At 38.9% G+C, this 22,326-nt stretch overlaps 2 protein-coding genes across 2 annotated transcripts; one reads left to right on the forward strand and one right to left on the reverse strand.

Moving 5' to 3' along the window:
* The first annotated feature begins 2,234 nt into the window (after positions 1-2,234).
* Positions 2,235-6,495, forward strand: LOC137243824 (uncharacterized). Its single transcript, XM_067771983.1, has 6 exons — positions 2,235-2,252; positions 2,928-3,223; positions 3,288-3,687; positions 5,301-5,403; positions 5,471-6,034; positions 6,156-6,495. Exons 2-6 carry the CDS (start codon positions 3,008-3,010, stop codon positions 6,211-6,213), a joined length of 1,341 nt encoding a protein of 446 aa, XP_067628084.1. The 5' UTR covers positions 2,235-2,252; positions 2,928-3,007; the 3' UTR covers positions 6,214-6,495.
* A 7,077-nt stretch (positions 6,496-13,572) lies between these two features.
* Positions 13,573-16,098, reverse strand: LOC137246407 (putative nuclease HARBI1). The gene is made up of 2 exons (XM_067777503.1): positions 15,544-16,098; positions 13,573-14,887 (listed from the first exon to the last, which is right to left on the reverse strand). The coding sequence occupies exons 1-2, from the start codon at positions 15,831-15,833 to the stop codon at positions 13,966-13,968; spliced, it is 1,212 nt and encodes a 403-aa protein (XP_067633604.1). The 5' UTR covers positions 15,834-16,098; the 3' UTR covers positions 13,573-13,965.
* Positions 16,099-22,326: the final 6,228 nt, after the last annotated feature.

A 22,326-nucleotide genomic window follows, 5' to 3' on the forward strand; every position in this document is an offset into this window, starting at 1 on the left:
GTTTTATTAATAACTTAAGACACTGCCACAGCATCAAAGCGACCAAGCTTTTTATACATGTCTACATTTAATTGGAGTATTATTGAATATGTATATATGTATGTACATTTGTACTTTTTACTTTGGTTTGTATATATTCAATAATACAATGCTCAACATCTGATCAGCAGGCACATGTGTTTTGTGTATTGTTGGTCTTATTAACATATTTAAGGGTTGATTTAAGGCAGGTCGAATGTATTTAAGTTTGACTTGGCTTATCAAACCTGCCTTTGAAAATATTGAAGTACATAGGTACTTACATCATTGTACTCAATAACAAATATAAAATGCTTTAGGGAATTTCTTTATAGGTACCTCCCCTCCCACCAATAGTCCAAATAAAAACTAAATATTTTTTTGTTTATTCAATTGTTATCAAATATTTTATTTATTTAAATTTTTCAATTTATTAATAGTTCATACTTCATACATTTTATGCAAATTAACGATTTATGAATATACAATGGATTTCGTTTGCACAGAAATTCCTAGTGTGCAAATGCCGTCGGCAAAACACTATTTGCATGCATATTTGAATTTGCATACATTTTCCTAACATTTTAATTTATTAACAAAAAGGTATGGGATAATTCATAAATGTATGATTAATTTACATACGTTTCATGTAAGGGCATATTTTGGGCAAATTAATTGGTTTTTGTTTGTAAAGATATAAGCAAAATTTCTGCAATTTGCTGCAAATACACAAAAACTCAAAATCTGCAAAGAAATCAAGTAAATATGGATACTCATTTCATTTTGGCATATTTCCCCACATTCATAATGGCCGCCAAGAAAATACACCACAAATGAGTAAAATGAAATACGAATATAAATGGGCAACAACTGGCCGACTATGTCTCAGTCAACATTCGTTACTTCGTTCTAGCGAGCAAATTCGCTACTTTTTGACGATTGACGCCTCTTATATATCTATCCTCTTTGGTTTGTGTGCGTTTTTGGTCACATGATTTTTGCAGGGTAATAATAAAAAATGTATGTTGTCAAAAAGGTGGTGGTTTTCTGACAGATGGCGATCATGCCAGATCGCCATCCTGTACTTGCGGCGAATTCCATTTGGTGGATTTTGCGCAGTGGAGGCTGCCACACGGCCATGAGGAGACCCAATAGGGAATTTAAGGGTAAATACAATGCCTTAGTTCTAGGGAATAATTCGATACAATACAATTCAATAATCGAATACAGTACAAGATACGGGTATATATAAATTCATAGATATTCGATACAATACAATTCAATAATCGAATATAATACAAGATATGGGGTATATATAAGTTCATGGATATACGTATGTTCAAGGGGGAGATGGGACGGGTGGCAACCTACGCCGCGTAAACACCTACCATGTTCCGATTTTAAAGTCGTCGTGATGATGATAGGCGTATGGAATTCAGAGGGAGCAACTTTTGCGTCGTGAGAGAATTGTGCGCTGAGTTAACTGGACTTGCCAATAGAAATAGCTTAAAGTGCTGTAAAAAAACATTAGTCACCATCACGGCCGCAGTAATTACCAATGTGTTGATTATGTTTTGCTTTTGCCATCTCTTTTTACCAGTGAAATGCAAATAAACAAATTCAGCTGATAAAATTCTCGGCGATGCCACCTGCACTATTTAGTACGGATAGTGTGTAACAACTCCAGGCAACCATGAGTGGGGATGAATCCTGACCTTTTCACCTATCACTAGCCAACTAGTACGTTCCACGGGTGATCTCCCAAGTGGACCATAACATGATTTCGATTAACTGAAATATTGGAGTACAAGGCGTTGTATCGAAAATTTTCAAGAAGCAATCAGCTGTTGGGATAAATACACCTAGTACTGAATTCGCCTTGGCAGAAGTTATCACACTTGTCTAATCCACAATGTAACCTGGCGTTTGGAGGTTCGGATCCAAAATAGTCGATACTCGAGTATCATTTCTACTCCGCGATAATCAGCTGTTCTGACAGCTTTAAAAGTCCGTGCATACTAGGCGAGGCGACACGTACCGACAAAATATTCTTTGCATGTGTTCTTATGGAACCATGCACACTTAGCGACAGTTGGGCGACACGACACGACCAACTTGGCCAATTAGGCAAAAATGCCGCGAATATTTTATGGAACGTGTCGGTATGTGTCGCGTCGCCTAATGTGCACGGACTTTTAGGCAGAAATAGCGCGAATATTTTGTGGAACGTGTCGGTATGTTTCGCGTCGCCTAGTTTTCACTGACTTTAAAGCACAAAAAAAAAAGAATCTTTGGTTTGTTTGTTTTTTTGTGGAGCAAACACATTAGCTTGGGCTCCGAATCCCCTACTCATACTATTAGGAGGATCGAAATAGCTATCACCTAGGTGGAGTAATAGTGCAGTTTACGGTACCCACCGAAATTTGGGCCAAAATTTTCGAGTGAGGTATCAAAAGACGCGTATTCACGTCTAGATCAAGAATCCGAAAGCGGAAGTTAACTTTTTACCCGTTCAAAAGATATTAACGAAAAACCGAAAAAAGACCCGCGGTCCCTCCGAAACCGGGGGTGGGATCCATAGTATTTTTGCGCAGAACACCTTTCTGCGCTGGCGGCCTTCGGCCGCGCTTATAAAAAATAACCCTGGGCTACGCCATGTCAAGTCCGGGTGTGTGGTATAACCGTGGCTACCGGCACGGTGATGCACAATTTTTTTTGTGGGTACAAACGCAACAACAACCACATGAAAATCGCCAATTTCAACTGCAAATATCTGCGGACAGAGATAACATTTTTCTTTTCCGCCTTCGGACTATTGTTCTCGAGATTAATACGCGTCTTTTGATACCTCACTCGAAAATCTTAGCCCAACTTTAGGGTGGGTACCGTAAACTGCACTACTACCCTAGGTGGCAATGGACGATTCCAATTGACAACAAACGCATTGACTATTGAAGAGATTTGCAAGAACTATCGACGGCAATTTGGAATGGACAAAAAGGAAGTGCTGAAAAAATGTCTACTGGCGTACTCAAGCAACATGAATAGCTTTCAGAGGTTGCTATCATGTTTCGACATCAAAATAGCATTGTTAAAGAGGAGAAGAAGGCGGAATTTATTAATAATGCAAAAACTAAGGCAAGAACAACTATTAATACTTACCGTCTTGCAACAGAGTGCTAATAAGAGATCATTATGGAAGTTGGTAAAAATTGAAAACTTTTTTTTAATATTTATTTCATTTTAATAACTTAATTTTCCTACTTCAGAAACGTGAATCAGTATTCTGGGAAGAGCAATGTCAACACAACGGCGACGAATTTTTTAAAAAACATTTTCATATGAACCGTGCAAGTTTTGACATACTCTGCAGTTTCATGAAAGGTTTTAAAAGAGCAGACACCAACTATCGAACTGCAATACCATTACAAAAACGTGTAGCAATATCTTTATTTGGGCTTTGTTCAAATGAAAAATATAAAGCCGTTTCGAATTTATTTGGGGTTGGCGTGTCAACTGCAGGCCTGCTTTTACTTGAATTCTGCCAGGAAGTATGGAAAATTATGTCGAAACGATATATAAATAAGTTGCCGCCCACACAAGAAACTTTAACTGAGTGTTTGGAGGGTTTTCAACGTTTTGGCATACCACAATGTTTGGGGGTGATTGGTAAGTGTCATCCTATGTTGTATATACGACACCTTTTCCAGTTTAGGTTCAGGCATTTACAATTCAAGTTCAGAATTTCCAATTTAGATTCAGAAATTTACAATTCATGTTCAGAAAATTACAATTCAAGTTAAGAAATTCAAATTTAAATTCAGAAAACTACAATTCAAGTTCAGAAAATTTCAATTCAAGTTTAGAACTTTCATTTTAAGTTTAGAAAATTACATTTCAAGTTCAGAAAATTACAGTTCGAATTCATAAATTTATAAGTAGGGTGTTAATTTCCAAAAGTTATTTTAAACCTTGAAATCAAATGGAGGATAATTCTTTCCAACAAGTGCATGACGACGCTACGGCCAAGAAAGTACTTCAGTTGGAACAGCAGTTTTGAAGCAGTGGAAGGTACCCAAGCGGGTTAGGGGGTCAGAATATACCCGCGGTAGGTATGCCTGTCGTAAGAGGCGACTAAAATGTCAGATTCAAGGGGCTGTGTAGCGCAACCCTTCAGGTTGCTAGCGCAATATATAGCTTCTCCAAACCCAATTGTCAACCTCATCTATCCGCGGCGAATCCTGTTCCTTAACAGACGAGGCTCTGGCGACACCAAGCTCCTCATGGAACTTGGGGGTAAGGAGGGAGGGAATGGCCTGAATGTTTAATGTGCCAACATAAATCGTTCCCGAGATGGTCGGGCTAGCACCTCAGTGGTGCTGTGGTACCGGATCTGTATCCGGCAAAGGACCATCACATCGATAACACTCCCCAAAGCCTTCGGGGAGCAACCTTATCGCTACAACAACAACAACAAGCATCGGAAGGGAGAGACCTCCACAGAGTTGTTGTTACGAAACTGCCAAATCCGCGATTAAGTGCCAATTCATGATGAATGATGATGATGGCGGAAAAGTTGAGATATTTTAACATATGGCGCCAAGATCTATGCAGACAGTACCTATACGTTACTTCCGGGAGTGTGGACGCTACGTTGACGGTCATATCTTCGTCATAACTGCTGTCATACTCAGTGCAGATCAATGGTTGTGACGATAAGAATATAGCTGGATGGCATTGCAATTGCTTCTTATGAGCGAGAGTTTTTTTCTTCGCTATCTCGCTAAATTGATTTAAACGAGTTAAGATGTCCAATGCTTCCTTAACACATAGATACCATCTTACATACATTTATTTCCATTGGATGAAAAAAATACCCGACAAATTTTCTGAACTTGAATTGTAATTTTCTGAACTTCAATTGCAATTTTCTGAATTTAAAATGTAATTTTCTGAACTTGAATTGGAAATTTATGAATTTAAATTGGCATTTCTGAACTTGAATTGTAATTTTCTGAATTTGAGTTGTAAATTTCTGAATTTAAATTGTAATTTCTGAACTTGAATTGTAATTTTCTGAACTTGAATTGAAAATTCTGAACTTGAGTTGTAAATTTCTGAACTTGAATTGTAAATTTCTAAATTTAAATTGGAAATTCTGAACTTGAATTGTAATTTTCTGAACTTAAACTGGAAAAGGTGTATGAATAGTATACAACGTCCACCAATCCTCTCAAAACTTATGTATATGTAAATAGATAATTAAATCATATATTCCTTAGACACTTGCCACTTAGAAGTAGTGCCATTGGCGCACCTTGCAACGGAATACATGAATGTTGATTGTTGGTACTCTATTATATTGCTAGCACTGGTGGACTACAGGTTGGGCATAGATTTATCTCCCTCATGTGTGTTTTAGTTAATAATAATTTACATCCTTTGTGTTCAGACTACGTTTTTTATACATGAATGTTGGCGCATCTGGAGCTTGTGCTCCGTTAGACATTTATGACTCTTCACTATTAAAAGAATTGTTGAGTGAAGATGAAATATTATTGGCTAATAAAAAGCAACTAGATGGCGATGGCATAGAAATACCAGTCTGCATTGTAGGCGACTCTACATTCAAATTATCACCTACGTTAATGAAACCCTACGATTCTACCAATATACCGCTGAAAAAAGAGCAAGAATTTTTTAATACAAAACTAACTGAATGCAGAAAAGCGCTTTCAGAACGTGCTTTTAATCAATTAAAGGCGCGCTTTCGGCGCATCGCATATAGTATAGATAACCGTAGACGTAATGCTCCTTTAATTGTACGTGCTTGCTGTGTTTTACACAATTTTTTAATTGAGCGACATGATGATTTTGAGGAGGTGTGGCTGCAAGAAGTGCAAAACAGTATAACACTCAAGAAAAGTCCTAAAATTGAAATTGATGATACTGATGACAATGTCACTGGTGAATCCATCTCTGCTGAGTTGATTAGACAAGCACTATGTAATTATATGTAAGTTTATTCAATCATTAGAGTCTTTTTTTAGAAAAAATATAAATGCATTTTTCAGTTCCTCATTATCATTAGCAATTTTTCTAAGACAGCCTACTTTTTCTTGTTCTATACTTATTAGTTGCTCATCAGTTTCCTCGCATCTTCTTAAATGTTCACCTATTTCTTTTGACACTTGATCAAACCTTTTTAAGATCGCATTTTGAAAAATACCCAACGCTGGCTTTTTCTTTTTAGTTGGCAGATCAGGCGATGGCGGCCTTGAAACTGAAGGCGATCGTGATGATACGGCTGAAGGCGCGGCTGGCACTGCAACGGCTGGAATTAAAGGTGATCGTGAGGGTGCACCGATCGATGCTGGCGGTGTCGAGCCGTGTAAGTTTAATGGTGTATATTGCGATGGATTTGATGTCATGGAATAATCTGTATGAAATAAAATGGACACATTTTTATATTCAATAGAGGAGTATTTTTAAATATAAAAAGGGCTTTCAATTTTGAGGTTGGGTTAAAACATGTAGCGGACCTACCGATTCGTAGGACAAAAATAAAAAAGGATCACCTGAAAATTGGAAGAGTAGCTGAGCCTAAACTTCTTGGCAGTTAAATCCCGGCAAAGTTACCATTATTATTAGGATTTTTGTTATAAGAAGTCTTGATATCGTTATTATATTTTTCATTGCTTAATTTACAACAATCGCTACAAAATGTGAGCTACATAAATGGGTATAAAAAAATAACGAGTGTTTATTTAACAGACACGGTAAATATGACAAACAGTCGTCAGGAATCTCCCGAGCTATTTAAATACCGCGGCATAACACATGAAATTGATTGTAGAACATCGGAGTCAACTCATTGAAAGAAAATAAAATAAATATTTCTTTTCACAATCTCTTAAAAGTTAAAACACTCACGATCCTTCACACAATTATATATACAAAGGAACATGATTATGTATTTATATTGGAGGCTTACGTTTCTTCTTTCATCGAAATCAGTGCTTCTCACGCACATCAGATACCGTTTGCTAACCTCTGGACGGCAGTTCTTCGTTACTTCCATACGCCTTTGGAACGCTCTTCCCGCAAGAATTAGACAAATAGGAAATGCTCGGCACTTCAAAAATGAGCTAACCACTTTTTACAATGATTTGTAAGCCGAAACTATTTTTGTATTCTTGCTAATGAAATTGTATTATCTCGTCATCTTGTTTCCTGTTTTCTTTTCCCCCTACCCAGCCAGCATTTTTTGAAAATTTTGATCAAAAAATATTTAAATATCATACCCCAAGATGATTAAAAACGTTCAAATTTAAAAGCATTTTCTACTCGAAAATTGATGTATCGACGGGAGATAAATGTGATTATTCTTGAATAATCATTTATGATTCCTATTTTGGAACGCTTTTTATTCATATTTGATATCATTGTAAAATTGAGCTTTAATAGTTTTAGAGTAATATTTGACTGCTTTTCACAGTCATTTTCTGATCATATTCGTGAACATATTTCAATCGTTTTGGTTGAGATTTTTGAATCATTTTTGAATGCGATTCTCATGCATTTATTCTTCATATCTCATTCAAATCTTATTTCATCAGAGGAAGAAAGCATGCGAAAGTGAGCTATACGAACCACAGGTAACTCTCAAACAAACTTGACTAATATACACCTGCGACTACAACATCCAACATCAGCTATTATCGTCTCCATCTTAAAATACGGATACGGCACGTGATATTGAAGCCGTATCCAGGTATATTAAGATAGTTTCACTTACCTGGGGTTCAGATAGCTCACAACCTTTGTATTGTCCAACCATTATCTATTTTCTGGGAAACCGAAGGTGGAGAAAAGGTTGGGGAAATCTTCCGTCACAATTGCATTATTTACATCTTGAAGAAAATCTTTTGTAAAAATAATTAAATTTTTATATATTTTTTCTTAGCTTCATGATTGAAAAAATATGTGTATGTAAAAAAAAACAAAATTTTTAATGAAAAGAAAAATAAAAACAAGTATAAAAATCATTATTCAGTCAACAAATATATTCATAAAAGATCCAAAATGCTGAATTAAAAATGATTATAAATTTTTGACCACCTAAAGCAAACACATTTGATTCAAATGTGATTGAAAAACTATATTCAGTTTTTGTTCTTTGAAAGGTAAGCATATTTGAATATTCCTTTTGTTGATTTTTATGAAATACTAAAATTTAATCACCAAAGGACTTCAAAAATGATTCCAAAAAGTGATCGAAAATGATTTTCAGTTTTTGATCATCAAAAGTGTTCATATTTGATTATTTCTTTTGTTCAATTGTATGATAACTCATTATTTAGTCAGAAAGAGTAATCAAATTGCATTGATATGTAGGGAAATTCAAAATTTATTCACCTACATATATGCTGAGGGGTATTGTCTAGTAATCATATTTGTATAAGTATTATTTGTGCACTGTAAAATAATTTACCAAATTGCTGTGCTAGGAAAATATTTAAATAAATAAATGTTCTAAAATGTAAGCACACATACCGTCTATACTTTCCATCTTCACCTCCCCGCGGAACAATACATCATTGCACTCTTCAACAATTTTATGCATTTTGTGATAACACTTCCACGTAGTTGGGGTGCCGCCGGGCGCTAACATTGCTGTCTTTTCTTTTCTAAAATACAAATCAGTTACCGTGGTTCCATATAAAATTCAATTATGAGTTACAGCTTTATATAATAATAATAAGGTAATTCAATACGACAGTATGACACTGCTAATACGCGTCCAAAACTATCAAGAGAGGTGTCAAACGACGCGCCTTGACATCAGTATTAATAATCCGAAACCGGAAAATAAAAATTTTAACTCGTTCAAAAGATATTAACGAAAACCGAAAAAAGACCCGCGGGTCCCTCCGAAACCAGGGGTGAAATCCATAGTATTTTTGCGCACAACACCTGTCTGCGTTGGCGGCCTTCGGCCGCGCTTATAAAAAATAACCCTGGGCTATGCCATGCAAAGTCCTGGTGTGTGGTATAACCGTGGCTACCGCCACGGTGATGCACAATTTTTTTGTGGGTACTACACAACAACAACCACATGAAAATCGCCAACTTCAACTGCAAATATCTCAGGACAGAGATAAAATTTTTATTTTCCGGTTTCGGATTATTGTTGTTGAGATTAATACGCGTCTTTTGACACCTCTATTTTTGGACACGTATTAGCAGTGTCATGTTGTCGTATAGAATTACCAATAATAGTTTACAAGATTTACCTGTAACGCGAAACTAAATTCTGTATTTTTATTTGTATCTCCCGTGCACCAAATGCATAGCCAAGTTTTGTTAGTTCAGCTGCTATTTCAGAGTAAATATGGGCGCGTTTTTTAGTGGAGCGTATCTCCTCCAGACGCTCTATCCACAAATTGAAAAAGGCCGCTTCACTCTCATAATTCCATGCATGTCGCCTACGTTTTTTTGTCCTCTTTTATAAGGCACATTTCAAGTAATTAATGGAACGTATTTATAAAAATTAAATAAACCACAATTAATTTAAATTAACTTACCAGTTTTCTTTTACTCATTTCCATTTTGTTATGATCTTTGAAAAGAAAATGGGAATCCATTGTTTACTGTGGAAATCGTTCCCTACAAGAACACCTTTAGGTAGGTAGGTAGGCGGCTTGTGTTTGATACAACTGCTATATCTACCCCAGACTTCAAAGAAGGTTTTTATGGTTGATTTACATAGGACGCTTTGCCGCGTCAAAGCAAATTATGTGCTCAGCAGATATACTCCGTCTTGTCATGGCATACGTCGCTTTGGACTGACACAATTTATGCGTTCGAAAGAAGCGTGGTTCACAGCCGGATAGAAATTCAACATGGAAATGCACCAACAACGTGATGCGTATGGATCACTTCGTGGCAGAGTTAAACTCTTCTCAACTTTAACTGAAGTTTAAACTTGCACAGGAAAACCGGCTTTAAAGTGAAACATATCGTTATGATGTTAACATTTGTATTTGGCAATAAAGTAGTAGATTCGAGCATCAAAATAATATTCATTTGTCAACTAATACCAATACTTAATTTTGAACACACATTTTTCAGAGACGCGTCAGACGCGTTTATGTCTCAATGGCATAAGAGTTTAATCTTATAACTTTAAACGAGCAATTCTTGTATATTTGTATAGGCAAACGATCTCGGGACGCTCAACCGATTTAAATGAAATTTGGCACAGAGATAATGTATCACCTGCTAAGACTTTCTACCTAGGTGTTGCCACTCATAATGTCTCACAAGGTTGCCACATATTCGAAATTAAAAAAAAAATTGCATGAGATATGCCAAGATGGGTATCAAACGAAAGGTATTTCACTCCGCATTACATTGGGTGCATTTTTGGTTAGGGTTGCCATTTAGGGTTGCCACCTATTCGGAATTAAAAAAAATTGCGTGAGATATGCCGATATGGGTATCAAACGAAAGGTATTCAAGCATTACAATAGGGAGATTTTTGAGCAGGGTTGCCATTTAGGGTTGCCACCTATTCGAAATTTAAAATAAAAGTTGCATGAGATATGTCGATATGGGTATCAAACGAAAGGTATTTCATTCTGCATTGTAATAGGGACATTTTTGAGCAGGGTTGTCATTTACGGGAGCCCTGAAAACAACCCCGACGGCTGCACTGTATGCCATTCTGCACATCCCACCTGCAGACCTGGCAGCAAAGAACAAAGCGTTAACGACCGCAACCAGGCTTGGTGCTTCGGGGCAACTTGAGCGCCGACCATATGGCCATAGTAGTATAGCGTCATCAATCACAAGACGAACAGACTACATGATTCCCTATCTGCGCTGCGAGGGAGAACTTAAGGCCACAATAGAGGTGGACGGTTGGCGCAAGGGTGCGCATATGCCGGACGAGGCGATACATGTGTACACCGATGGTTCCAAAGTAGTGGAAGGAGTAGGGTCTGCGGTATACTGCGCTGATCCGGAAATAAGCAGATCCTACAGGCTGCCGGATTACTGTAGCGTTTTCCAAGCGGAAAAATTAGCCGTAACCAAAGCAGTAGAAACCCTGGAAGAGAATAGCTTAAGCTGCAACCGTGTTAACTTTTATACTGACAGTCTAGGAGCAATTAAGGCAATAATCTCGCACAGCACAGCATCTAAATGCGTGTTAGAGTGTAAGCAGTCTCTGGAGAGAATCGGGACATAGAGAAGCATACATCTATATTGGGTCCCAGGGCATATGGAAATAGATGGGAATGAAAAGGCGGACGAACTAGCTAAAAAAAGGGCGCATCCCTTGAAGCTTGCTCCGTAGATGTCCCAATTAGATTGGGCGAGATTAAGCGAAGGCGAGAGGTGCACATGATCAACCAAGCATGAAAGGCGTGGGTTCAAGCGCGGGGCTGTAAAGTGTCGAAGATTATGTGTAGGTCTTACAACCTTAGACTAACACAGTTGCTTCCATCATTAAGAAGAGAGGACTGTAGACTCATGACGGGTATTCTGACTGGACACTGCCTTCTGGCGTCACATGCCTTTAAGTTAGGCTTGGTCAGTGATATCAGATGTAGGAATTGCGGGTTGGAGGAGGAAACGATCGAGCTCGTTCTGTGCTCGTGCCCTGCACTTGCCAGGCTAAGACTCCAGCTATTAGGAGTGATACAGCTGTCAGATTTAGAAGCAGCAAGTGGCTTAAGTCCTAGGAAGCTTCTAGTATTTGCCAAGAGGACGAAGTTATTTTATAACATAGGCCCTGGTTTTTGATAGGGTTTTTCAGTTTGGTCGTTACAACAAACTTCTGGTAACACTACGGACTCAATCAGTTTATGTGAGGTCCTCATGGACCGGCCAGTTAAACCTACCTACCTACCTGCTATTTAGGGTTACCACCTATTCGAAATTAAAAAAATTGCATGGGATATGCCGATATGGATATCAAACGAAAGGTATTTCACTCAGCATTACATTAGGGACATTTTTGAGTAGGGTTGCCATTTAGGGTTGCCACCGATTCGAAATTAAAAAAAAATTGCATGAGATAGGCAAGGTGCACACGAGGCTACGCGTATTAGAAGCTGCAAGCGAAATTTGTACGCTTTGATGCCGAACACATGTATTTGAATGGAGAGCTGCATACGAGGCGTCAGCTGCATGAAAGCGACAAAGCATGAAATTTTCGTGTAGCTAGGCGTACAGCAATGTTGGTCGCTAGGCTTAAATACGCCTAGAAAAGAGCAAGAAGATGTTTGTTTACAATTTTTCGTTTGCAAACTTGTGTGCTGTGCTTCTGTTGCTATAAATATATATTGAATTTATTTCATATAAAATAATATAAAATGGTCGACGCGACTAAATTCGTTCAATTGGTTGAGAATTATCCTTGCCTATACAAAAATAATTTAGCAGAATATTCGAAGAAAGATGTTACAGAAAGAGCCTGGGCAGCAATTGGTGTGGAAATGAATTGGTCAGGTGTGTAGATTTTGAATTTCTTTTTATAAATAAAAACAAAGAATATGTCTAAATAGATCTAAATTTATTACACTCTTCCTTACAGTGCCTGATTGCAAAGAAAAGTGGAAGAACTTGCGAAATGGCTTTGTAAGAAGTCTCAAGCCATCTCCTAGTGGATCTTCTACTAAAGCGAAGAGGCCTTACTATTTGCACGACATTATGCAATTCGTTCTTCCATATGTAAAACCAGTGCATCATTCTGAAAATACCAGCAACATTATAATATCATAAATGGAAGAACAATATTTGGATGAAATTGAAAATGGATCAATTGCTGACAACAACTACAGCGATTGTGCCCCCACGAAGACAGGGTCTTTGATCTGCAACAACCTAGAATCACATCCAGCCAAAGAAAGCAATTTTGAACCAACATTTAGTGCCAAGAAAAGAAAGAAAACAGCCCGAGATGAAGTCGATGTGGCGGTGCTAAATTACCTTAAAACAAAAAGGGGAAATACAACTTCGAAAGATCCAAAAAAAATGTTTCTAATGAGCTTACTTCCCGACGTAAGAAGTCTTTCTCTCGAGAATTTGCGCACATTTAAAATTCGATCTATGATGCTGCTAGAGGAGCTTTTAAATGAACAAAGGGCACAATCTGTCGGGCGGAAACTGTTTGATCCAGCAACGTCTTATGGCCAAAATATAGAAGTATGCACCCCAGCTCCTTCGCCCGATGATACTCCAACCTATACTCCAGTACTATTTGAAACAATTGACTGTGAAGGTGAAAGAGCCTTTTACACAAACGAGTAAACTTGCGTTTTTGTATATTATTTATTATATAATTATACTATTATTTAGTTATAAACAGATGTTAGAATGGGTGTGTTTTCAGTGGGCTGATCTCATATGTATCTTACTACATAGAAGTAGTCATGAATTAGACGATACAATAGTGAACGAAAAAAGTACCAGTGTTACAAGTGTATGCTAGTTTGAATGCATGTACACCCAGGGAAGTAAGTATTGGCACAAGGCCTTTTTGCGGTTTTCACCTAGTTTTGCTTTAGAAAAATAATTATATAAATATATATATAAATAAGATGGACTAAAAAATCACATGCTTAAAATGTTTCCCAAAATTTAGAACATGTTTTTGAAATCGGTTTGCATAGTTTTCGTTCTACAATTCATTTAAGTTTTATTTAAAAATAGTGAAAACAAAAAAGGAAGTAGCTGAAACAACTTGCAATTAATTTTTGCTGCTATAATTTTATTCGCATATGTACACATAGTTCAAACTAGCCTCATTCACAGAACAGATCGAGTACTATTCGTAATATTATTTGATATGAATTATTATTCACTTTTTTCAACTATTTGAATTAAATTTATTGCAATAAATGTTGTTAAATGGAAAGTAAAGCAGTCTAACAGTTTTTATAAACAATAATTCCACTGCCAGGGCAAAGAAACATTTGGTAATAAAAAATAATTCCTTAAATAGTGTCGTAAGTTTTGTGGGGCAGAATTTTCCATTATGTTTACATTATCGAACTCTGGCAGAGTACTTGGGTTCCGTTGAACTGGTTGCTGGTTTTCGATATCGGGAAGGAAGGTCGTGTATGATATGCCATCTTTTTTCCTTATAAAATTATGTAGGATACAAGCACTTTGTATAATTGAAATGATTGTTTCGTACTTTTGGCATCGTATAGATGTTGAGAAAACTCCAAATTTTTTTACCATCATCCCGAAACTGCACTCTATGTTCTTCCTACCGCGACTTAGTCTATAACTAAATATGCGCATCTTGTTGACAATGTTTCTTTCCGGATAAGGCCGCATAACATTTTTCCTTAAAGGAAAGGCGTTATCTGCTACGAAATAATATGGAAACTTATTTCCACTGTCGTCATGCGGTAGTTCCTTTGGGGATGGTAAATTGTTGTAACTTTCTAACCAACGTCCAAACGTCGAAATTCTAAAAACTCCCCCGTCGCTATTTCGTCCTGCAAATCCGCATTCTATTGATGCAAATATCCCGTCGGCATCGCAACAGGCAAGTAATATTACTGAATGGTAGTTTTTGTAATTGAAATTAGCTGAACCCGAATTTGGATATTTTTGAATTCGCACATGCTTTCCGTCGATAGCTCCTAAGCAATTTGGCAGCTGCCATAGATCAGAGAACCGTCCCGCAATACTCTTCCAACGCCCCTCATTTGGTAACGTCATATCACAATCTTTTAATGAATTCCATATAGCTTTTGTTGTTTCCTCAACAATTACTCCGATTGTATGTTCTCCTCTTTGAAAATATAAAGCAAGCGCATTTAACGTGCATCCTGTAGCCAGATACCTAAACAAAAAGTTATAAAGAAATTAGGCCACGCACATACACAACAACATGTTCGCCACCAACTCAGTAGTGGCCTTAATTCAAAGATACTCATATCTAATGAAAAGCTCCGACTCAGAAAATATTCCTATAACAAATCGAATTTGTCATCAGAACAGGGTAGCTGTTGTTGTAGCAACACCTAATACTAGGATTCTCAGTACTTAAAGAACAATACCCAAAACTAGCAGAAGAGGAACGACCACTGTTAACACAACAACAGGAGAAACGCACTCTGCCTAGGGAAACGCGCGTCACTCTAGCTCAACTTCGATCTGGATACTGTAACAGGTTAAACTCTTACATATCCAGAATCAACCCCGACATACAAAATGTATGCCCCGCTTGCAATGTGTCCCCACATGACACCAACCATCTCTTTAATTGTAATGTGGAACCAACGCCTCTAACACCCCTTTAACTATGGTCCACCCCTGTCGAAAAAGCAAGTTTCCTTGGACTCCCGTTAGAGGATATTGATGGAAATTTGTGATCGGTCGCAGCTATTATGTGGGGCGAAACATTACTACAACAACAACGTTACTGAACCTTTTCCGAAAATGAGGCCCTACACAATTGAATCCCATACATTGCATGAAACAATGTTATACACATACCTTAATGTTACCATAAGCCGTTCTTCAGGAGGGACACTTTCACGTATATTGGTGTTTTCTTTCTGTATGGAAGCACCAACGAGCATAACCAAATCTTTGAATGTAGCTTTTGACATGCGATAAAATGTTCGGAACCTTATATCATCATGAGACAACTCCGTTGCACATACAAACAGTCTACAATCAACATTTTTCTGAATATATGGATGTGCCCAATATTTTCTCTTTGCTTTCTTTTCCTTTCTGCGACGAAGGAAATTTAGCAATACCAATTCTTCGTCGCTGGACATGTTTATGTTGACCGATACAAACAAAAATTGTTATTGAAAACCGTTTTGAATTGAAAATTCTTTTTTTTTCTCTTATGCGCCGTGATGAAAACTTTTGTTTTTAATTTTATACAAAATCAACTTTTGTATAATGGCAATTATACAGCATAAATAAATTTTTGTAGCGACGCTTGTAAGTAGCTACGTATGCAGATCTTGAAACGTAGAGGAATTGTAGCTACATAAAATATCTTGTACGCGTCTATGACGCGTAGCCTCGTGTGCATCTTGCCATATGCCGATATGGGTATCAAAGGAAGGTATTTCACTCCGCATTACAATAGGAACATTTTTGTGTAGGGTTGCCACCTATTCTGAATTAAAAAAAATTGCATGAGATATGCCGATATGGGTATCAAACGAAAGGTATTTCACTCCACATTGCAATAGGGACATTTTTTAGTGGGGTTGCCATTTAGGGTTGTGGTACTTAGACGAAATAGTACTCTACTTACTCATATCCTATTAAAGCTTTAAAGGAGAAAATTAAAGTTAAAACTCTTCTTAAAAAAATCTTACACATGATTCGACTTAATTTTCTTAATTTCACACACGCTAATAAAATTGAAATGCAATATCAAGGCACCGTAGCAAATTCTAGCAAAATATATTTAAATGCATATATTTGGCAAATATGAAATGAATAAATGCAATTTCTCACAGATTACTATTAGAAATATTTCTCACCATAGCAAAAAGATATCTCACCATGGTAATTTGCTACCGTTGAACACTAGAGGCATATGTTCAATATGAAAACGACATCTAACCATTTAACTACTTACCAACAGATGGCGCTTAGGGAAGTAAGTTGACATTTAATTAAACTAACTGATAGTTGTCATTCGTGAAATTTACAAGTTCTTGGAATGTAATACAATTGTGGACTTTCATAGTGTATAACTGAAATATGTTTGAAATTAACAATTCGGCGCATGAAGATACTCGAGAAACATTTCCAACACAACGAAACATTGCCGAGCAAAGCTCGGTCGCTCGGATACTGTGTGTTTAAGCCTTCAAGAATATTTTGCTATCCAAAGTTATCGGATTGTACAGCGAAGAAAAATGTTAAGACACTGTTAGGTTATGACGCTGTCAAAACATGGAACGTTTGAAATAATCACGCGTATTCTGCTATCCACTTTTCGGTGGAAAGCAGCACATTACTGAATTTCCTAAAATTTTAGATCCGATATGTAGTACGGTACATAAGTGGACACCGATTGTCCAACCATTTATGATAGTAACCGTATGAACACTACACTACTAAAATCAAAGGGGCTGCCAGACCAACCTCGTGTTCCACAAATCACACACACATAATTCCATCATGCTCGTGTTCCAACGACACATGAACCAGATGCGGGTAGAAACATGGCGGAAAGATACAAGGTGGCAGCAAGGTGACATACTATAAACATAAATATAATTTCCATGTACTTTGTTTTTGTAAATTCGATGAACAAATGCCAAATATCGTACTGCGCCGGAAGTTGATGTATCAAATCAAATTAAAAAAAAAATATAAAAAAAATTTATAATCAGCTTTCCCATGCTGCCACCTTGTATTGTTCCGCCATGGATAGAGATTTAACATGCAAATTCAACAACTGATCCATAGATAACATAGCGCTTCCAAAGGCAGTCGGTTCTGTGTACCGGAGCGACTCGGAATTTTTCCGACCAAGAACTGTCATTTCAGTGTAACCCCATTTAATTTGTTGCGTCCCTCCCACAAATTATCATCCTCTCAGCAGCTCCTTGCAGTGGGACTACTCCATATTCTCTTGCTCCGGGAAGGTGTCGAACCCAATCCGGCTCCGTCTCCTGACCCCGGTCCTGAGAAATGGTTTTGCTGCATCTGCCGGAAAAGAATCTTTTTAGGACGGTGATACTCTTGTCAGTGTATCTCGTGTAAGGGATGGTTGCATCGGATAGGTTGTTCTGGGCTAGATCCCAGACGTCTACGTAATTTCTATAAATCTTTTGTGGCTCCTTGCTGTTCACGCCCTAGGGCGTCCCGTAGTTTACGCCTTAGCGCACCCCTCCCCCTCCACCCACCTTCCAGCAGCCCTGCTGCTCAGCAAGCCACAACAAGTGCCCGCTGCTGCTCGCGCCCCATGGCGCCACCAACTCATTCGGCTGCTCCCACTCATACCTACAATCTCCGTAGTAGAGTCAGGAGCAATGCCGAGCATCAGCCCCTGCCCCCGTCTTCTCCCCCTCTCTTTTCCGGCAGCAACTGTGTAGGTCAGGGAAACATACTCTTAGTCCCTACTTCCCTTTGCACCGTTTGCCAGCACAGAATATATATGTTTGCGACATCCGTCCAATGCAGCTCCTGCCATGGACGGTGCCACTTTCTTAGATGTTCTGGTCTCCGCGACGGCAACCCCCGACGGGTTTCATTGCTCCATGTTGCCAAGCCGCATACCCAAATACACCGGGTACTCTAATGCTTACCCAAGGACGTCCAGTCCCAGGGCCACAACAGCAGTTGCGTCCTAGCCTTCCACAACCCAGGCGTAGTCAGCCGTCACTTAGTCTCCCCACATGCACTTCAGAATTCTGCAGTTAAACTGTAATGAATTAACTGGGAATATCACGGAGATAGTCGATTTCATGGAGCGGCACAACATTCGCATTGCTGCGATTCAAGAGGCTAAACTGTTGTTGTTGTTGTTGTAGCGATAAGGTTGCTCCCCGAAGGCTTTGGGGAGTGTTATCGATGTGATGGTCCTTTGCCGGATACAAATCCGGTACGCTCCGGTACCATAGCACCATTAAGGTGCTAGCCCGACCATCTCGGGAACGATTTATGTGGCCACATTAAACCTTCAGGCCAAGAGGCTAAACTCACAGCAAGATCTGCTCTGCAGACCTGTTCTGTGTATAATGTCCACAGAAAAGATCGCGAGAGCGGAAATGGAGGCGGCCTCGCGTTTATCATACATCACTCTGTGCAATATCATACATTTAATCCTGACATCGGCCGCAGGGACAGTGTCTTAGAACGTCAGGGCTTATCTGTCCGGTCAGGCGATGCAAACCTAGAAATCATCAACATCTACATCCCTCCTACCACCTGTTGCCCCAGTGGGTACAGCCCTAATCAGGGCTGTCATGGAATCAAATTGTTGTCGGAATCGGATTTAAGCCGGAGTCATTGGTGACGTATGTCGTATCGCTGTATCCGTATCCCTAACGTAATCAGCTGTTTATTGTTACGACGGTAAACCAAAACCCAATTGGTGGGCTACGATACGGTTACGACCTTAGCGGCACCAATAATCGAATGCATTGATTCTCATAAGGTTGGTCGAATCAGCTGTTAAAAGGTTACCGATACGGTTACCAGCTTAAAGCTGGAGACATTGGTGCTTTATCGGTAACCGTATCGGTAACCTTTTAACAGCTGATTCGACCAACCTTATGAGAATCAATGTAATCGATTATTGGTGCCGCTAAGGTCGTAACCGTATCGTAGCCAACCAATTGGGTTTTGGTTTACCGTCGTAACGATAAACAGCTGATTACGTTAGGGATACGACTACAGCGATACGACAAAGCTTTAAGCTGGAGTCATTGGTGCTTTATCGGTAACCGTATCGGTAGCCTTTTAACAGCTGATTCGCCAACCTTATGAGAATCAATGCAATCGATTATTGATGCCGCTAAAGTCGTAACCGTATCATAGCCAACCAATTGGGTTTTGGTTTACCGTCGTAACGATAAACAGCTGATTACGTTAGGGATACGGATACAGCGATACGACATACGGCACCAATGACTCCAGCTTTAAAAACGACAAAAAAAATTACTTTGGTGTCATGAAATCCAATGTTATCGGTTTAATGTTCGATTTGGAATTAGTGTCGGTTTTAGGTGTCACAGAATCCAATAGTATCGATTTTGCTATCGGAAACAAACCAATCAGTTAAATGCCGTTAGTTGTTTTTCTCTTGCAGTTGAATATTTTTTCCAAAAATGTAAGTAAATAAAGGTTTATTTTATTAAAATAAAAGTATATTTTCATACTTAATAGGGGAATGCATAACAATTCAATGCAAAACAGTATTTTGATTGAATTTATGGAGAAATATCCAGATATTGCGAAGGGCTTCACGCAGCGGGATAAGCCAACTGTTGACGATCTTTGCCAACAGTTAAGGCTCCATTACTGATACTTAGCATGGACTTGACTTGACTTGGCGTAAACTTGGCAACTTAGCCACGATTATACTCCACTTAGCGCATACAATTTGGCATCATAATCAGGTTTGAAATTTACTTTTAAATAAATGTCAATTTGTATGACAAAATGTCAAAATGACATGGAAACAAATGGCATCTCAAAATGTAAACGTCACTTGGAACTTACCATGGTTCAATTATGTACAGGTTGGCTCATCTCATCAGCTGATTTTATTTATGTCATTGCATGGTCGAAGGGATTGTCAAAAGGAGATGGCAAACTCAAAATGAAACCCACCCATTGGCAACATTTTACTTACACATACAAAAACTGCTAAGTTTTATGTTTCCATTCCATATCATTCGCACCAACACCAATACACAGATTTTGACAATTTGAACAGACATATTTTGTTGCTTTACAGATGAGCCAACCTGTATATAGTTGAACCATGGAACTTACATAGAAAATCAAAATTCAACAGACTTCCAAGTCAAGTTAAGTGTTGCAAAGTTTTGAGTAATCAGTAACATGCACTGTTCATTTAACAGAATTGTAAGTGACAGTTCTCAAGTCAAGTCAAGTCTATGCTAAGTATCAGTAATGGAGCCTTTAGTTACGTCGCTAAACAGTGCCGGTCCATCACAAAAGGGCGCGAATGGGTGGAGAAAGGTAAAACATAGTTGGTACTTAAACGTAATGCAATATAACTTTAAATTGCTCCGTTTCCTATATACTTATAGACATGGACTGAGTGGAAAAGTGACATAAAAAGAAACCTCGCACAAAATCAAACCGAGTCCCGAGCAACTGGTGGAGGACCCTTCACCAAGCACCAACTTTCTCAAACGGAAGAGGCAATAGTGCGCATTTGTGGCATGACAAAGTCTGTGGAAGGTGTAGCTGGCAATGAACTTGGCCCCAACGAAAGTGAAGATGAATTACCATCCACGTCTACGAAGCGGCCAATGTCTCCAGTTACCAGCACTCCTAAAAGGCAACGGACTGAAAAACGTGGGAGCGATTAAAAAAATTGTTTGATGAAGACAAACGAGAGAAAGATCGAAATAAGTGAGAAATTGGACGAGCTAATAAAAATTGAAAAGGAAAATGCCAGCAACATCAGGCGAGTGTACAGAGCCTACACTCAATTACACTCAATCAAAATACAAGCAGCAACTCGAACTGAGCTCACTGGCAACAATCGCATTATCTTAAGCGATTTCAATGCCCATAACGATCTATGGCATTCAAACTTGCGGGCGAACAGTAGGAGTGAGATGTTGGCGGATAAAATAGAAGAAACGACGTTATGCACAATAAACGGAGACACCCCACACGTATGGTAGGAAGCTGTCACAAGTCGCCGGATATTTCAATCGCGAGCGCAGAACTCGTAAACTGCGTCAACTGGCAGCCGATGGCAACATTGGCATCCGACCACCTGCCTATACTTATTTCGCTCGAGCGTACCGCCAACTTCATCTTCACGGAAAAACGCACTTTCATAAACTTTATAAAAGGAAAGTGGGACGAATACAAATCCTTTACAGACAATCGATTTGCTGCCCTCCCTATCCCGACTGATGCCCGCCAAGGGGAGCATGCTTTCCACAAAGTCTTTGAATCCGCCTCGGTTCGCTTTATTCCCGCCGGTAGAATTCCCGGAATTCGGCCCTACTTTCCGGCGGAGGCCGCAAATTTAGCGAGAGAACGTGACCTTATAAGACAGCTCGATCCCGGCGACACCCAAATAAGGGATATAAACCAATGCATCAGATTGCTTGTGGATGAACACAAGCGGCCGAAATGGGGGGAGCACCTAAACGGTTGTAACCTCTCTGCCGGTGTAGGTAAACTTTGGTCCACCTATCGAATCCGTCTAGGCACAATGATAAAGTTTCCATCGCCTTTGGCGATAAAGTGCTGTCGGATGCGAAAAAATGCGCGAGCGCTTTCTGCCGACAATATATAATGCATTCTACGGTCGACAAAGATAGACGAAGCGCCAACAGACACGCACATTAACATAAATTTAGCGCGTCACCAATTACCATCACCGCCAGAGAGGTTGAGGATGCCATCGGTCATGCTAAACCATCCAAAGCAATGGGCCCAGACGGCATTGCCATGCCGATGCCTAAAAGCCTAGGGAAAGAGGGTTTCAAATATTTAGTACATGTCTTCAACCTGTCTCTTTCCACCTTTGTCATTCCCGAGAAATGGAAAATGGCCAAGGTGGTCCCGCTACTAAAG

This window comes from Eurosta solidaginis, chromosome 3 (genome assembly GCF_040869045.1).
Source record: "Eurosta solidaginis isolate ZX-2024a chromosome 3, ASM4086904v1, whole genome shotgun sequence".
Lineage (NCBI taxonomy): Eukaryota > Metazoa > Arthropoda > Insecta > Diptera > Tephritidae > Eurosta > Eurosta solidaginis.

Coding starts and splice junctions, on each gene's coding strand:
- LOC137243824 (XM_067771983.1), top strand. CDS start 3,008: ATGGACAAAAAGGAAGTGCTGAAAAAATGTCTACTGGCGTACTCAAGC. Junction 3,224..3,287: donor AGAGATCATTATGGAAGTTG/GTAAAAATTGAA, acceptor TTCCTACTTCAG/AAACGTGAATCAGTATTCTG. Junction 6,035..6,155: donor CAAGCACTATGTAATTATAT/GTAAGTTTATTC, acceptor TATACTTATTAG/TTGCTCATCAGTTTCCTCGC.
- LOC137246407 (XM_067777503.1), bottom strand. CDS start 15,833: ATGTCCAGCGACGAAGAATTGGTATTGCTAAATTTCCTTCGTCGCAGA. Junction 14,888..15,543: donor CGGCTTATGGTAACATTAAG/GTATGTGTATAA, acceptor CTTTTTGTTTAG/GTATCTGGCTACAGGATGCA.